The 15,738-nt window shown below is 51.9% G+C and overlaps 1 protein-coding gene across 1 annotated transcript; it reads right to left on the reverse strand.

Moving 5' to 3' along the window:
- Nucleotides 1–163: 163 nt before the first annotated feature.
- Nucleotides 164–1,379, reverse strand: LOC130114410 (uncharacterized). The gene is made up of 3 exons (XM_056282279.1): nt 968–1,379; nt 761–862; nt 164–663 (listed from the first exon to the last, which is right to left on the reverse strand). The coding sequence occupies exons 1-3, from the start codon at nt 1,317–1,319 to the stop codon at nt 458–460; spliced, it is 660 nt and encodes a 219-aa protein (XP_056138254.1). The 5' UTR covers nt 1,320–1,379; the 3' UTR covers nt 164–457.
- Between the last annotated feature and the right edge of the window lie 14,359 nt (nt 1,380–15,738).

Genomic DNA, 15,738 nt, shown 5'->3' on the forward strand with positions numbered 1-15,738 from the left:
CTTCTTCCGTCCAATGACTGCCAGGATAGGCTCCTGCATCCCGGGACCCTAATTAGGATAAGCAGCTTGGATCATGGATGGATGGATGGAAAAATGTTTGAATTCAACGTGTGAAAAAAGAGGAGATTGACATTGAGGAGGCTTAATGGTTTAATGAGGAAGTGTCAAAAAAGAATGGAAAGAAATGCGACATTATTGTCCGGCTGAAGGCCAGTCCAGAGGAGCACAGCAACTTCCAGTGCTTTATATACAGTAGTGGCAGCACAAACCTACATGATGCTCTAAGTCTTTTTCAATTCTCAAATCCAAACAAAACAGGTCAGAGGTCAACCTGAGACGCTGAACCTCCCAGATACCGACACAAACAGCAGCTCGGGTTATTTCATGTTCATTTCTCAGCTCATTACTTTTGTTAAAACGGAAAACCTGGCAGTTAGTCAGTCACAGCACAGCAAAGTCAGAGCAAACACCACCACACGGCCAGCAGAGATCCCAGCGCCGCCGCAGCGGGCGCCGCCGCCGCAGCGGCGGCAGCAGAGCTGCCGTTGCACAGGTTGCTGCTGCAGCATCTGTATGTGAAGCCAGAGATGGCGGGAAACATCTGCGTCAGACGGGAGTTGTCACAGTCTGTGTATCTGATGCACTGACGGATGGTCTTCCCACCTGCACAGCAGCAAAGACACCGGTAAAAACCATGCAAGAACATGTGTGAGCCAGCTCAGTAGAGTGCTTGTTAATGGAACCGCCCCGGCACACTGACCTCGTTCACTCAGAGAAATACACGAGTCCTCGTACGTGCACTCCTGCACGTTCTGGCAGCGTCCGGTGTAATCGGAGCACTTGTAGCAGCGAAGGCCCGCTCCTAAACAAGAGGGACACTTGTCTAATGAGCGTTCTGAAAAGCTCTCAGCAGCAAGCCTGCGTCTACATGTGTCCCGACAGCGGACGAAGCCCTCGGTCCACTCACCTACACGCAGCATCCCGAAGCACAGCAGCAGCAGCAGGCGGAGTCCAGCACAGCACCTCATGTTCTGGCCCGGCCGTGGCCCTTTCCCAGTCCAGGAGTACGGGGTGAAAGCAGATGTGACTGAACGGTCCGTCACGTAGTGGGGAGCTAGCTGCAGCAGTGGACTGGGGCCCAGCAGATCCGGTCTGGCTGATTGGTCTGGCGTCAGCTGCTCTTCACACAGCAGAGAGAAGCTCTTTGTGTACAAGACCACAAAGATGCCCTGTCCCGTCTCCACCTCCCGCCATCCACACAGCTCACACAGCGCACACATTATGGCTGTTGTAGCCCGTCTTTCTGTCACTCTGTTCATCAGTGTACAGTGTCTTTGTCTGACCGGGTCACTAGACTGGTCCTGACCGGGTCACTAGACTGGTCCATGGCGTCTCCACCTCCCGCCATCCACACAGCTCACACAGCGCACACATTATGGCTGTTGTAGCCCGTCTTTCTGTCACTCTGTTCATCAGTGTACAGTGTCTTTGTCTGACCGGGTCACTAGACTGGTCCCGACCGGGTCACTAGACTGGTCCATGGCGTCTCCACCTCCTGCCATCCACACAGCTCACACAGCGCACACATTATGGCTGTTGTAGCCCGTCTTTCTGTCACTCTGTTCATCAGTGTACAGTGTCTTTGTCTGACCGGGTCACTAGACTGGTCCCGACCGGGTCACTAGACTGGTCCATGGCGTCTCCACCTCCTGCCATCCACACAGCTCACACAGCGCACACATTATGGCTGTTGTAGCCCGTCTTTCTGTCACTCTGTTCATCAGTGTACAGTGTCTTTGTCTGACCGGGTCACTAGACTGGTCCCGACCGGGTCACTAGACTGGTCCCGACCGGGTCACTAGACTGGTCCTGACCGGGTCACTAGACTGGTGCTGACTGGGTCACTAGACTGGTCCCGACCGGGTCACTAGACTGGTCCTGACCGGGTGACTAGACTGGTCCTGACCGGGTCACTAGACTGGTCCTGACCGGGTGACTAGACTGGTCCTGACCGGGTCACTAGACTGGTGCTGACCGGGTCACTAGACTGGTCCATGGCGTCTCCACAACACACCGACACCAAGTCACTGGCTGGAGCCCTGTTGAGCCCAAAACATCTTCTTAAAGAACAGAACGATCTTCTTCCTCCGCACTGTTGTGTTAGCTGGCTGATGTGTGTGTGTGAGTGTGTGTGTGTGTGTGTGTGTGTGTGAGTGTGTGTGTGTTAGCTGGCTGATGTGTGTGTGTGTGTTATCTGGCTGATGTGTGTGTGTGTGGTTGGACAGAAAGCAGACACTTGTCCTGCAGCACAGTGAGTGTGGACACACAGGCTGACATGCTGACATGTCTTCTGGCAGAGCTGCAGCTGCACACAAACACCAGCCTGTGTGTCCAGCTGTGTGTGTGTTTGTCCAGCCTGTGTGTGTGTGTGTGTGTGTCCAGCCTGTGTGTCCAGCTGTGTGTGTGTGTGTCCAGCTGTATGTGTGTTTGTCCAGCCTGTGTGTGTGTGTGTGTGTGTGTGTGTGTGTGTGTGTCCATGCTGTGTGTGTGTGTCCAGCCTGTGTGTGTGTGTGTGTGTGTGTGTGTCCAGCCTGTGTGTGTGTGTGTGTGTGTGTCCAGCCTGTGTGTGTGTGTGTGTGTGTCCAGCTGTATGTGTGTTTGTCCAGCCTGTGTGTGTGTGTGTGTGTGTGTGTCCATGCTGTGTGTGTGTGTCCAGCCTGTGTGTGTGTGTGTGTCCAGCCTGTGTGTGTGTGTGTGTGTGTCCAGCCTGTGTGTGTGTGTGTCCAGCTGTGTGTGTGTGTGTGTGTGTGTCCAGCCTGTGTGTGTGTGTGTGTGTGTCCAGCCTGTGTGTGTGTGTGTGTGTGTGTGTGTGTGTGTCCAGCCTGTGTGTGTGTGTGTGTGTCCAGCCTGTGTGTGTGTGTGTGTGTGTGTGTGAACGAGCTTGTTGTCCAGCACACATGAGCTCCTACCCTTTGTTGGTAGGCCAGCAGGTTTGTGTTGGTGAGTGGGGCGTGGTGAGTGGGGCGTGGCGAGTGGGGCGTGGCGAGTGGTGCGTGGCGAGTGGTGAGTGGGGCGTGGTGAGTGGGGCGTGGGGAGTGGTGAGTGGGGCGTGGTGAGTGGGGCGTGGTGAGTGGTGAGTGGGGCGTGGTGAGTGGGGCGTGGTGAGTGGTGAGTGGGGCGTGGTGAGTGGGGCGTGGTGAGTGGTGAGTGGGGCGTGGTGAGTGGGGCGTGGGGAGTGGTGAGTGGGGCGTGGTGAGTGGGGCGTGGTGAGTGGGGCGTGGTGAGTGGGGCGTGGTGAGTGGGGCGTGGCGAGTGGTGAGTGGGGCGTGGTGAGTGGGGAGTGGTGAGTGGGGCGTGGTGAGTGGGGCGTGGGGAGTGGTGAGTGGGGCGTGGGGCGTGGTGAGTGGAGCGTGGTGAGTGGGGCGTGGTGAGTGGTGAGTGGGGCGTGGTGAGTGGGGCGTGGTGAGTGGGGCGTGGGGAGTGGTGAGTGGGGCGTGGTGAGTGGGGCGTGGGGAGTGGTGAGTGGGGCGTGGTGAGTGGGGCGTGGTGAGTGGGGCGTGGTGAGTGGGGCGTGGTGAGTGGTGAGTGGGGGGTGGTGAGTGGGGCGTGGGGAGTGGTGAGTGGGGCGTGGGGAGTGGGGCGTGGTGAGTGGGGCGTGGTGAGTGGTGAGTGGGGCATGGTGAGTGGGGCGTGGTGAGTGGTGAGTGGGGCGTGGTGAGTGGGGCGTGGTGAGTGGTGAGTGGGGCGTGGTGAGTGGTGCGTGGCGAGTGGTGAGTGGGGCGTGGTGAGTGGGGCGTGGGGAGTGGTGAGTGGGGCGTGGTGAGTGGGGCGTGGTGAGTGGGGCGTGGGGAGTGGGGAGTGGGGCGTGGTGAGTGGGGCGTGGCGAGTGGTGAGTGGGGCGTGGTGAGTGGGGCGTGGTGAGTGGGGCGTGGTGAGTGGTGAGTGGGGCGTGGTGAGTGGGGCGTGGTGAGTGGGGCGTGGTGAGTGGTGAGTGGGGGGTGGTGAGTGGGGCGTGGGGAGTGGTGAGTGGGGCGTGGTGAGTGGGGAGTGGTGAGTGGGGCGTGGGGCGTGGTGAGTGGGGCGTGGTGAGTGGGGCGTGGTGAGTGGGGCGTGGTGAGTGGGGCGTGGTGAGTGGTGAGTGGGGGGTGGTGAGTGGGGCGTGGGGAGTGGTGAGTGGGGCGTGGGGAGTGGGGCGTGGTGAGTGGGGCGTGGGGAGTGGGGCGTGGTGAGTGGGGCGTGGTGAGTGGTGAGTGGGGCGTGGTGAGGGGCATGGTGAGTGGTGAGTGGGGCGTGGTGAGTGGGGCGTGGTGAGTGGTGAGTGGGGCATGGTGAGTGGTGAGTGGTGAGTGGTGAGTGGTGAGTGGGGCGTGGTGAGTGGTGAGTGGGGCGTGGTGAGTGGTGAGTGGGGCGTGGTGAGTGGGGCGTGGTGAGTGGTGAGTGGGGCGTGGTGAGTGGTGAGTGGGACGTGGTGAGTGGTGAGTGGTGAGTGGTGAGTGGGGCGTGGTGAGTGGTGAGTGGTGAGTGGGGCGTGGTGAGTGGGGCGTGTCCGTGCGGTTAAGCCGAGGCCCTGGTGAGAAGAGCCAGCAGACCTTCCTTCACTAGCTTCAGTTCACTAACCACATCACCAGCCTCACGCCCTGCTCTGTACACACGTGTGTGTGTGTGTGTGTGTGGGAGGACAGAGTGCCACACACAGAGGTGTTGGAGCGGGCTGGCAGGCTGGCAGGCTGGCAGGCTGGCAGGCAGGCTGGCAGGCTGGCAGGCAGGCTGGCAGGCTGGCAGGCTGGCAGGCAGGCTGCCTGGCTGGCAGGCTGGCAGGCAGGCTGGCAGGCTGGCAGGCAGGCTGGCAGGCTGGCAGGCAGGCTGGCAGGCAGGCTGGCAGGCTGGCAGGCTGGCAGGCAGGCGGGCAGGCTGGCAGGCAGGCTGGCAGGCTGGCAGGCAGGCTGGCAGGCTGGCAGGCAGGCTGGCAGGCAGGCTGGCAGGCTGGCAGGCTGGCAGGCAGGCTGGCAGGCGGGCAGGCTGGCAGGCAGGCTGGCAGGCTGGCAGGCTGGCAGGCAGGCTGGCAGGCAGGCTGGCAGGCTGGCAGGCTGGCAGGCAGGCTGCCTGGCTGGCAGGCTGGCAGGCAGGCTGGCAGGCTGGCAGGCTGGCAGGCAGGCTGGCAGGCTGGCAGGCAGGCTGGCAGGCGGGCAGGCTGGCAGGCAGGCTGGCAGGCAGGCTGGCAGGCGGGCAGGCTGGCAGGCAGGCTGGCAGGCAGGCTGGCAGGCAGGCTGGCAGGCTGGCAGGCAGGCAGGCTGGCAGGCTGGCAGCAGCAGCAGCAGCAGCGTGGAGTCTACCCTAAACCACCATCAACTCAGGTGGCTTGGGCATGTTATTCACATGCCCGGCCAACGACTCCCACGAAAAGTCCTCTACGGCCAACTACGCCTTGGCCAACGCACTGCTGGTGGGCAGAAGAAGCGGTTCAAAGACCAAATGAAGACCACACTGAAAAGATGTCGGATCAACCCCTCTTCTTTGGAGGAACTTGCTTTCTGCCGCACAACCTGGCGCTCTCACATCTCAGAGGGAGTGAAGTACACTGCTCAAAAAAATAAAGGGAACACCTAAGCAATGCAATGTAGCTCCAAGTCAATCACACTTTTGAGATATCAACCTGTCCAGTTAGGAAGCAACACTGATTTGTGAATCAATTTCACCTGTTGGCAAATTGTCTAATTTCCACCTGGTGGAAATTAGACAATTTGCAAGACAACCCCTATAAAAGGAATGAATTTGCAGGTGGTGGCCACAGACCATTTGCCTGTCCTCATCTTTTCTGGCCGATCTTTGGTTAGTTTTTCATTGTGCTAGTGCCCTCGCCACTAGAGGTGGCATGAGGCGGTATCTGCAACCTACAGAAGTTGCTCAGGTAGTGCAGCTCATCCAGGATGGCACATCAATGCGTGCTGTGGCAAGAAGATTTGATGTGTCTCCCAGCACAGTGTCCAGAGCATGGAGGAGGTACCAGGAGACAGGCCAGTACACCAGGAGACGTGGAGGGGGCCGCAGGAGGACAACAACCCCGCGGCAGGACCGCTATCTGGTCCTTTGTGCAAGGAGGAACAGGAGGAGCACTGCCGGAGCCCTACAAAACGACCTTCAACAGGCCACTAATGTGCAGGTTTCTGCTCAAACAGTGAGAAACAGAATGCATGAGGATGGTATGAGGGCCCGACGTCCACAATTGGGGCCTGTGCTCACAGCCCAACACCGTGCAGCCCGATTGACCTTTGCCAGAGAACATCTTGGTTGGCAGATTCGCCATTGGCGCCCTGTGCTCTTCACAGATGAGAGCAGGTTCACACTGAACACGTGTGACAGACGTGAGAGAGTCTGGAGACGCTGTGGAGAACGTTCTGCTGCCTGCAACATCCTCCAGCATGACCGGTTTGGCGGTGGGTCAGTGATGGTCTGGGGAGGCATATCCTTGGAGGGCCGCACAGACCTCTACGTGCTAGCCAGAGGTACCATGACTGCCATTAGGTACCGGGATGAGATCCTCAGACCCCTTGTCAGACCATATGCTGGTGCAGTGGGCCCTGGGTTCCTGCTCATGCATGACAATGCTCGTCCTCATGTGGCCAGAGTGTGTCAGCAGTTCCTGTATGTCGAGGGCATTGATGCTATGGACTGGCCTGCACGTTCCCCAGACCTGAATCCAATCGAGCACCTCTGGGACATCATGTCTCGTACCATCCGCCAACGCGATGTCCCACCACAGACTGTCCAGGAGTTGACCGATGCCCTGATCCAGGTCTGGGAGGAGATCCCTCAGGAGACCATCCGTCGTCTCATCAGGAGCATGCCCAGACGTTGTAGGGAGTGCATACAGGCACGTGGAGGCCACACACACTACTGAGCCTCATTTTGAATCGTCTTGAAGAATTTCCACAGAAGTTGGATCAGCCTATGTTCTCATTTTCCACTTTGATTTTGAGTATGATTCTGAATCCAGACCTTAATGGGCTAATGATTTTGATTTCCATTGATCATTCTTAGGTTATTTTGCTCTAAACACATTCCTCTGTCTGATAAATAAAGATTTTCAGCTGAAATATTTCATTCATCGAGGTCTATATTGTGTTTTTAGGTGTTCCCTTTATTTTTTTGAGCAGTATACATGGAAAACCAGCACACACAACACCGTGTAGCAAAGTGTGCAAAGAGGCACGCTCACAAAGCTACCCCTACCCCCTCCAGCACCACTTTTACATGCCCGGTCTGCAACCACAACTGTGCATCCAGGATCGGACTATTCAGCCACCAAAGGACCCACAAATAGAAGAAGATGGTCATCATCGGGCACGATGGACAACCAGCAAGCAAGTTTGTGTGTTTATTGCGGCACAATAAACACACACGCTGCTGCCGACGCTGGTACACGTGCAGCTCTTCTGACCACCGGAGCAAACTGATCTTTTCTGCTGATCCTTCCTTCCTTCCACCACGAGCCGCGGGTCCTGCTGGGCCACGAAGCTATTAGCACTGAAGGACACTCCCTACCAAAACCGTGACACTGTACGGCAATAAAAACCCTGCTTCTCCACAGAATTACACCTCCTACACAAAGAAAAGAACTGGGCGCACAAACACGGAGACGGATCAGCACAGAGCAGCCAAGTGTGGACTAATCCGGCGAAGTGCCGGAAGTTAACGAGTGGCCGTTACTGCGGTGGCGCTTCCCTACCATGCGTGAGCGTGTGAGTGCAAGCTGTGCTAAGAAGTGTACAATTCCCTACTTGGATCTTTTTAACATTATTCAACGTGACATTTGACAGCGATGTCTCGGAGGCCGGGAAGAAGCTGTGCAGGCCTCGCTGCTCCAACAGTAGTGGCAAACTTCACGTTTGGAAAAAGACTGAATGCGAAATACACAAGCCTTTACTTCATGAAGTCTGCCCCTGTCCGAGACCACATGGTAGATAGACACAGATGCCCTGGCCGTGCAGAGGACCAAGACATTCGCCAGACGTGGATTAAGAACACCAACACAAAGGACTCTGTTCCCAATAAAAACAGCACGGTAGGTTTTGGTTAACAGTGGACAATCTATATTCATCTCACAATGACTAACGTTAGCATGCGGCTGCCTAGGCTAACATGGTGAAACACATCTTTAAGCTAACACTGCTTAGCGTACGTTAAGTTAGCTAGCTAACGGTAGTGGGCTGCGGTGGCTGCACATGACAAAGTAACTCAGCCAGCTAGCTGCACATGACACAGTAACTCAGCCAGCTAGGTGCACATGACACAGTAACTCAGCCAGCTAGCTGCACATGATACAGTAACTCAGCCAGCTAGCTGCACATGATACAGTAACTCAGCCAGCTAGCTGCACATGATACAGTAACTCAGCCAGCTAGGTGCACATGACACAGTAATTCAGCCAGCTAGCTGCACATGACACAGTAACTCAGCCAGCTAGGTGCACTTGACACAGTAACTCAGCCAGCTAGCTGCACATGACACAGTAACTCAGCCAGCTAGCTGCACATGACACAGTAACTCAGCCAGCTAGCTGCACATGACACAGTAACTCAGCCAGCTAGCTGCACATGATACAGTAACTCAGCCAGCTAGCTGCACACGACACAGTAACTCAGCCAGCTAGCTGCACATGACACAGTAACTCAGCCAGCTAGCTGCACATGATACAGTAACTCAGCCAGCTAGCTGCACATGACACAGTAACTCAGCCAGCTAGCTGCACATGATACAGTAACTCAGCCAGCTAGCTGCACATGACACAGTAACTCAGCCAGCTAGCTGGCGTTATCGTGAGAACACATAGCCTTCATTGCTCTAACGGTAACTGGCAGCCCTATCTATGGTTCACAGTGGAAGGGATTTCTTAACCATGGAAAACTTGGCAGACAATAAGTCTAGCAATATTTTATGTCAGTTTGTCATCAATTAACAGCTGAATTGATTTACAAAATCGACAATCTTTGCAAAAGCGTACATTTCTTCACTCAGAGAGTTGTTTTTCCGTCTCATTGCTGTGTGATATCGAGGAGAATTGGGTGGCGTATTCAAGGGTGGGTTTTAAGTTGATTTTGATAGGTGCAAGGCCATTTCTATGACATGAAACGCAGTGTAATGTAATGGACAATATTTTAGGTCATATTGTTGAGTTATTGTGGTATTTGTTACTCATCCTCATTATTCTTACCACTCTCAAGATGTGTGGAATTTCTCTGCAGAGTTAATTTAACATTATGGTGGTTGTTAATGGACTGTGAGTATCGGACAGGTCCTTTTAGAATGATGTGTTCATTATCTGGCAGAGTGTGCAATATTTGGCCAACCCATCCGGAGCTCAGGTAATTCTTACCCTCTATTAGAGACCCCTGTGGTTGGTATTTTGTTGCCCATCACAAGCCAGGCGATAATGAAATAATCTTGAATACCTACAAAAAACACGTTCGTATTTTTAAAACGTTTTACTAATATAACTGGTCTGTGATTAAATGCAACCCTTGAATGTTTACTAGCTATCTAGTACAGTCACGTTAGCATATTAGCTAGCTACACAAATGTTACTTACTTCATCGCTTGAAATGCGGTGGATGATTAAGTGGTAATTTTTTCCTCTCTATCTGGCTGTTGACACAACCGATGGCTAACTAATATGTACAATTTGAATAACGTTGAGATCGCCATCCATAAGGTACCTTCATCAGTAACTGGGGGCCACTGTTTAACGTGGTCAATCCAACTACCCGTGCTGCTGCCACTTAGCAGGCAGTAGCAAACGCTGCTACTTGCCACCGCAGTAATGGCGGCGTCGCTAGATGGCGGAACACACAAATGGGTCGGCGGATTAGTCAATAAGCTGCGCGCTGCAATAAGAAAAGCAAAGTCCAGCTACGCACCAAAACTCGAACAACAATTCTCTCTAAGTCCAGATCAATATGGAAATAACTTGAGGAAATGTTAGATTACAATAAAAACGCCCCTGCTGCCCTCCAGATAATGACCATAACCTCCCAGATAAATTAAATAAGTTTCATGCACTAAGACTAAACGCTTCACAAACAGTTTTCCCCCAGCCATCAGGACTGTGAATTCCTCCCTATAGTCCCTCCTCACACACCACTGACATAAACACCACCATTCACCTGTTACGTCTGATATGTTTATTTCTGTTATTGTGTAACTGTATTGTTCCTGAAGATATGTGGAGTGTCTGTTGTTGTCCATGTATGTATTGTGTTGCAGAGTTTAATGTGTTATGAAGACATTCCACCGGCCTTGGTCATGTGGCTAATAAACAATCTAATATCTATCTATCTATCTATCTATCTATCTATCTATCTATCTATCTATCTATCTATCTATCTATCTATCTATCTATCTATCTATCTATATATATAATATCTATAGATATATAGAGGGGCGGCACAGTGGCAGTGATTAGCGCGGTCACCTCGCAGCATCAAGGTCCTGGGTTTGAGCCCCGGGGTAGTCCTGGGTTTGAGCCCCGGGGTAGTCCAACCGTGGGGGTGGTCCTCTGTGTGGAGTTTGCATGTTCTCCCCGTGTCTGTGTGGGTTTCCTCCAGGTGCTCCGGTTTCCTCCCACAGTCCAAAGACATGTAGGTCAGGTGAATCACCGTACTAAATTGACCTTTCGCAAAGTACCGCCCCAGAACGGTGCTTGTCCAATCCTACCTTAGCAACGGTTTCAAACCGGTTTCGGTTTGAGGGAGGTGCGTCAAGCTTTCAAACACACAGCAAAATACTGAAACGGTGTGCCTATGGGATCTGCAAATCGGATACTAGATATGTGAAAAGTTTGGAGGGGTGTAATTTTCTTTCCCTTCCCAAAACCCAGAACACAAGAAACGCAATGTGGGCAGTAGATTTGGCAGTATAGCAGACCCACCCCATGGCCAGCTTAATCCATCCAAAATCAACACAAATACCTGTCTGCTCCAAGCTAAGCTGGCTACTAGCTATTATTGATAGCTAATACAGCTAACGTATTATTACTGTTACTTTTACCCACACAATGATTATCACCATTATCAACATATCAACGTGTTACTGACTAACAAAATAACATTATTAATGTACCTGCTGAATGTACCAGCTTAGTCTGTGGCCAGAGATACCTAATTTGATAGCTAATTATAGCTAGCCCGCTAACATAGCTTTGTTATGCTAGTCACAGGTTAGCCAGGTTCCACCTTTCATTTCAGAGCATCAAGACCCGCGGGGAGGGTCGGCTGGGAGGGTCTCTGGCCAGTCTGACCTCCTCATATCCGGCCTATTTTAAACGTTTCTCCCCCTCTGGGAGCTCCAGGTAGGGACCGGCCGTTCGGAAAAGTCATCCCGCCCGAGGAGGCATCTCGTTTGCCTTATTTTGTAGATAATACTGGTTCTGGTCCGAAGCTAAAAAAAAATCATGGGGCGGTTCCCCCGGCCCCGGGGCATGTCCCTGGCTGCCCTGCGGCCCCCAGGAGCCCATACAGGACCCCCGAATAAGCCTGGATAAAAGAACGCCATGGGGAACCTTGGCCAAAATCAACAATATAATACAGTGATGTTGACAATGGGTTATTAAAAATACACCAATAATAAGCTGGAATATGTAACTTACCCTACAGAGCAAGAGCACAGCTGGTCCACAGTGTGTTTCAGGATTAGTTGGTGGGGTTTCTCATCTTTGATGCGACCGGTAAGCTTTACGCTCCATCACAGTCGCCCCCGGCAGCCCGGAGTCCACGCAAGTCAGTTTTACTGTTAATATTCTGAATGTATCCCGCCACTGCGTACTGTACCCCCTTCTGCCTCTCACGGGGTGATATTAAGGATGAATTACTCCAAAATACATCACTTATTTTCTCTGGGAATGCGCTGATTTCTTCCTTTATGTTTTGGTGTTTTCCGGCTACTTCCTGGATGGTTCTGAAACACTTGAAGGGCATAGCAACAGTAACTAAGGGGGGCGGGACTTTGCGAAAGGTCAATTGTCCCTAGATGTGAATAATGTGTGTGTGTGTGTGTGCCCTGTGTGATGGTCTGGTGGCCTGTCCAAGGTGTCTCCCTGCCTGCCGTCCAATGGCTGCGGGGATAGGCTCCAGCATCCCGCGACCCTGAGAGCAGGATAAGCGGTTCGGATAATGGATGGATGGATGGATGGATAATGTATGGATGGATGGATGGATGTATAAACAGAGTTGGTTGTAAGGACACAGGACCTCAGTGAGGCTCAGCAAGAAAGAGTTGCATGAAGTTCATCTGAATACTGCAGGTTTTGCTGAAGCTGATGTAAAATCATGACTTTAACACTAATTCATCCAGAATTTTTACTCATAGTGAAGAATTTAGAGTTCTGAAATCCTCTTCGTCTTAGTTTTTTGTTTTGTTTTATTTCACCCCAATTGTATCTGGCCAGTTACTCGACTCTTCCGAGCCGTCCCGGTCTCTGCTCCACCCCCTCTGCTGATCCAGGGAGGGCTGCAGACTACCACATGCCTCCAATACATGTGGAGTCACCAGCCGCTTCTTTTCATCTGACAGTGAGGAGTTTCACCAGGAGGGCGTAGCGTGTGGGAGGATCACACTATTCCAGCCAGTTCCCCCTCCCCCCTGAACAGGCACCCTGACCGACCAGAGGAGGCGCTAGTGCAGCGACCAGGACACATACCCACATCCGGCTTCTCACCCATAGACACAGCCAATTGTGTCTGTAGGGACACCCGACCAAGCCGGAGGTAACACAGGGATTCAAACCGCTGATCCCTGTGTTAGTAGGCAACGGAATAGACCGCTACGCCACCTGGACGCTCCTCCTCGTCTTAGTTTTAATGAGCACAGATGGAGACAACCTAGCTGCTTCATGGACACGAGCCTCACAGTATCATAAGGAAGTGAACACAGTAACCACCACTTCAGTCTACATGACACTTAACGCAGACATCTGTGAACTGAACACAGTAACCACCACTTCAGTCTACATGACACTTAACGCAGACGTCTGTGAACTGGACACAGTAACCACCACTTCAGTCTACATGACACTTAACGCAGACGTCTGTGAACTGAACACAGTAACCACCACTTCAGTCTACATGACACTTAACGCAGACGTCTGTGAACTGAACACAGCAACCACCACCTCAGTCTACATGACACTTAACGCAGACGTCTGTGAACTGAACACAGTAACCACCACCTCAGTCTACATGACACTTAACGCAGACGTCTGTGAACTGAACACAGTAACCACTTCAGTCTACATGACAACATTGATGTCTGTGAACTGGACACAGTAATCACCACTTCAGTCTACATGACACTTAACGCAGACGTCTGTGAACTGAACACAGTAACCACCACTTCAGTCTACATGACACTTAACGCAGACATCTGTGAACTGAACACAGTAACCACCACTTCAGTCTACATGACACTTAATGCAGACGTCTGTGAACTGAACACAGTAACCACCACCTCAGTCTACATGACACTTAACGCAGACGTCTGTGAACTGAACACAGTAACCACCACCTCAGTCTACATGACACTTAACGCAGACGTCTGTGAACTGAACACAGTAACCACCACTTCAGTCTACATGACACTTAACGCAGACGTCTGTGAACTGGACACAGTAACCACCACTTCAGTCTACATGACACTTAACGCAGACGTCTGTGAACTGAACACAGTAACCACCACTTCAGTCTACATGACACTTAACGCAGACGTCTGTGAACTGAACACAGCAACCACCACCTCAGTCTACATGACACTTAACGCAGACGTCTGTGAACTGAACACAGTAACCACCACCTCAGTCTACATGACACTTAACGCAGACGTCTGTGAACTGAACACAGTAACCACTTCAGTCTACATGACAACATTGATGTCTGTGAACTGGACACAGTAATCACCACTTCAGTCTACATGACACTTAACGCAGACGTCTGTGAACTGAACACAGTAACCACCACTTCAGTCTACATGACACTTAACGCAGACATCTGTGAACTGAACACAGTAACCACCACTTCAGTCTACATGACACTTAATGCAGACGTCTGTGAACTGAACACAGTAACCACCACCTCAGTCTACATGACACTTAACGCAGACGTCTGTGAACTGAACACAGTAACCACCACCTCAGTCTACATGACACTTAACGCAGACGTCTGTGAACTGAACACAGTAACCACTTCAGTCTACATGACAACATTGATGTCTGTGAACTGGACACAGTAATCACCACTTCAGTCTACATGACACTTAACGCAGACGTCTGTGAACTGAACACAGTAACCACCACTTCAGTCTACATGACACTTAACGCAGACATCTGTGAACTGAACACAGTAACCACCACTTCAGTCTACATGACACTTAATGCAGACGTCTGTGAACTGAACACAGTAACCACCACTTCAGTCTACATGACACTTAACGCAGACATCTGTGAACTGAACACAGTAACCACCACTTCAGTCTACATGACACTTAACGCAGACGTCTGTGAACTGGACACAGTAACCACCACTTCAGTCTACATGACACTTAACGCAGACGTCTGTGAACTGAACACAGTAACCACCACTTCAGTCTACATGACACTTAACGCAGACGTCTGTGAACTGAACACAGTAACCACCACCTCAGTCTACATGACACTTAACGCAGACGTCTGTGAACTGAACACAGTAACCACCACCTCAGTCTACATGACACTTAACGCAGACGTCTGTGAACTGAACACAGTAACCACCACTTCAGTCTACATGACACTTAACGCAGACGTCTGTGAACTGAACACAGTAACCACTTCAGTCTACATGACAACATTGATGTCTGTGAACTGGACACAGTAACCACCACTTCAGTCTACATGACACTTAACGCAGACGTCTGTGAACTGAACACAGTAACCACCACTTCAGTCTACATGACACTTAACGCAGACATCTGTGAACTGAACACAGTAACCACCACTTCAGTCTACATGACACTTAACGCAGACGTCTGTGAACTGAACACAGTAACCACCACTTCAGTCTACATGACACTTAACGCAGACGTCTGTGAACTGAACACAGTAACCACCACTTCAGTTTACATGACACTTAACGCAGACGTCTGTGAACTGAACACAGTAACCACCACTTCAGTTTACATGACACTTAACGCAGACGTCTGTGAACTGAACACAGTAATCACCACTTCAGTCTACATGACACTTAATGCAGACGTCTGTGAACTGAACACAGTAACCACCACCTCAGTCTACATGACACTTAACGCAGACGTCTGTGAACTGAACACAGTAACCACCACTTCAGTCTACATGACACTTAACGCAGACGTCTGTGAACTGAACACAGTAACCACTTCAGTCTACATGACAACATTGATGTCTGTGAACTGGACACAGTAATCACCACTTCAGTCTACATGACACTTAACGCAGACGTCTGTGAACTGGACACAGTAATCACCACTTCAGTCTACATGACACTTAACGCAGACATCTGTGAACTGAACACAGTAACCACCACTTCAGTCTACATGACACTTAACGCAGACGTCTGTGAACTGAACACAGTAACCACCACCTCAGTCTACATGACACTTAACGCAGACGTCTGTGAACTGAACACAGTAACCACCACTTCAGTCTACATGACACTTAACGCAGACGTCTGTGAACTGAACACA

The sequence above is a fragment of the Lampris incognitus genome, chromosome 6 (genome assembly GCF_029633865.1).
Source record: "Lampris incognitus isolate fLamInc1 chromosome 6, fLamInc1.hap2, whole genome shotgun sequence".
Lineage (NCBI taxonomy): Eukaryota > Metazoa > Chordata > Actinopteri > Lampriformes > Lampridae > Lampris > Lampris incognitus.

Excerpts from the sequence above, each read along its gene's own strand:
- LOC130114410 (XM_056282279.1), bottom strand. The coding sequence starts at position 1,319 with ATGAACAGAGTGACAGAAAGACGGGCTACAACAGCCATAATGTGTGCG. Across the intron at positions 863-967 it reads CTTCGGGATGCTGCGTGTAG|GAGCGGGCCTTCGCTGCTAC; the intron begins GTGAGTGGACCG and ends CCTCTTGTTTAG. Across the intron at positions 664-760 it reads TATTTCTCTGAGTGAACGAG|GTGGGAAGACCATCCGTCAG; the intron begins GTCAGTGTGCCG and ends GCTGCTGTGCAG.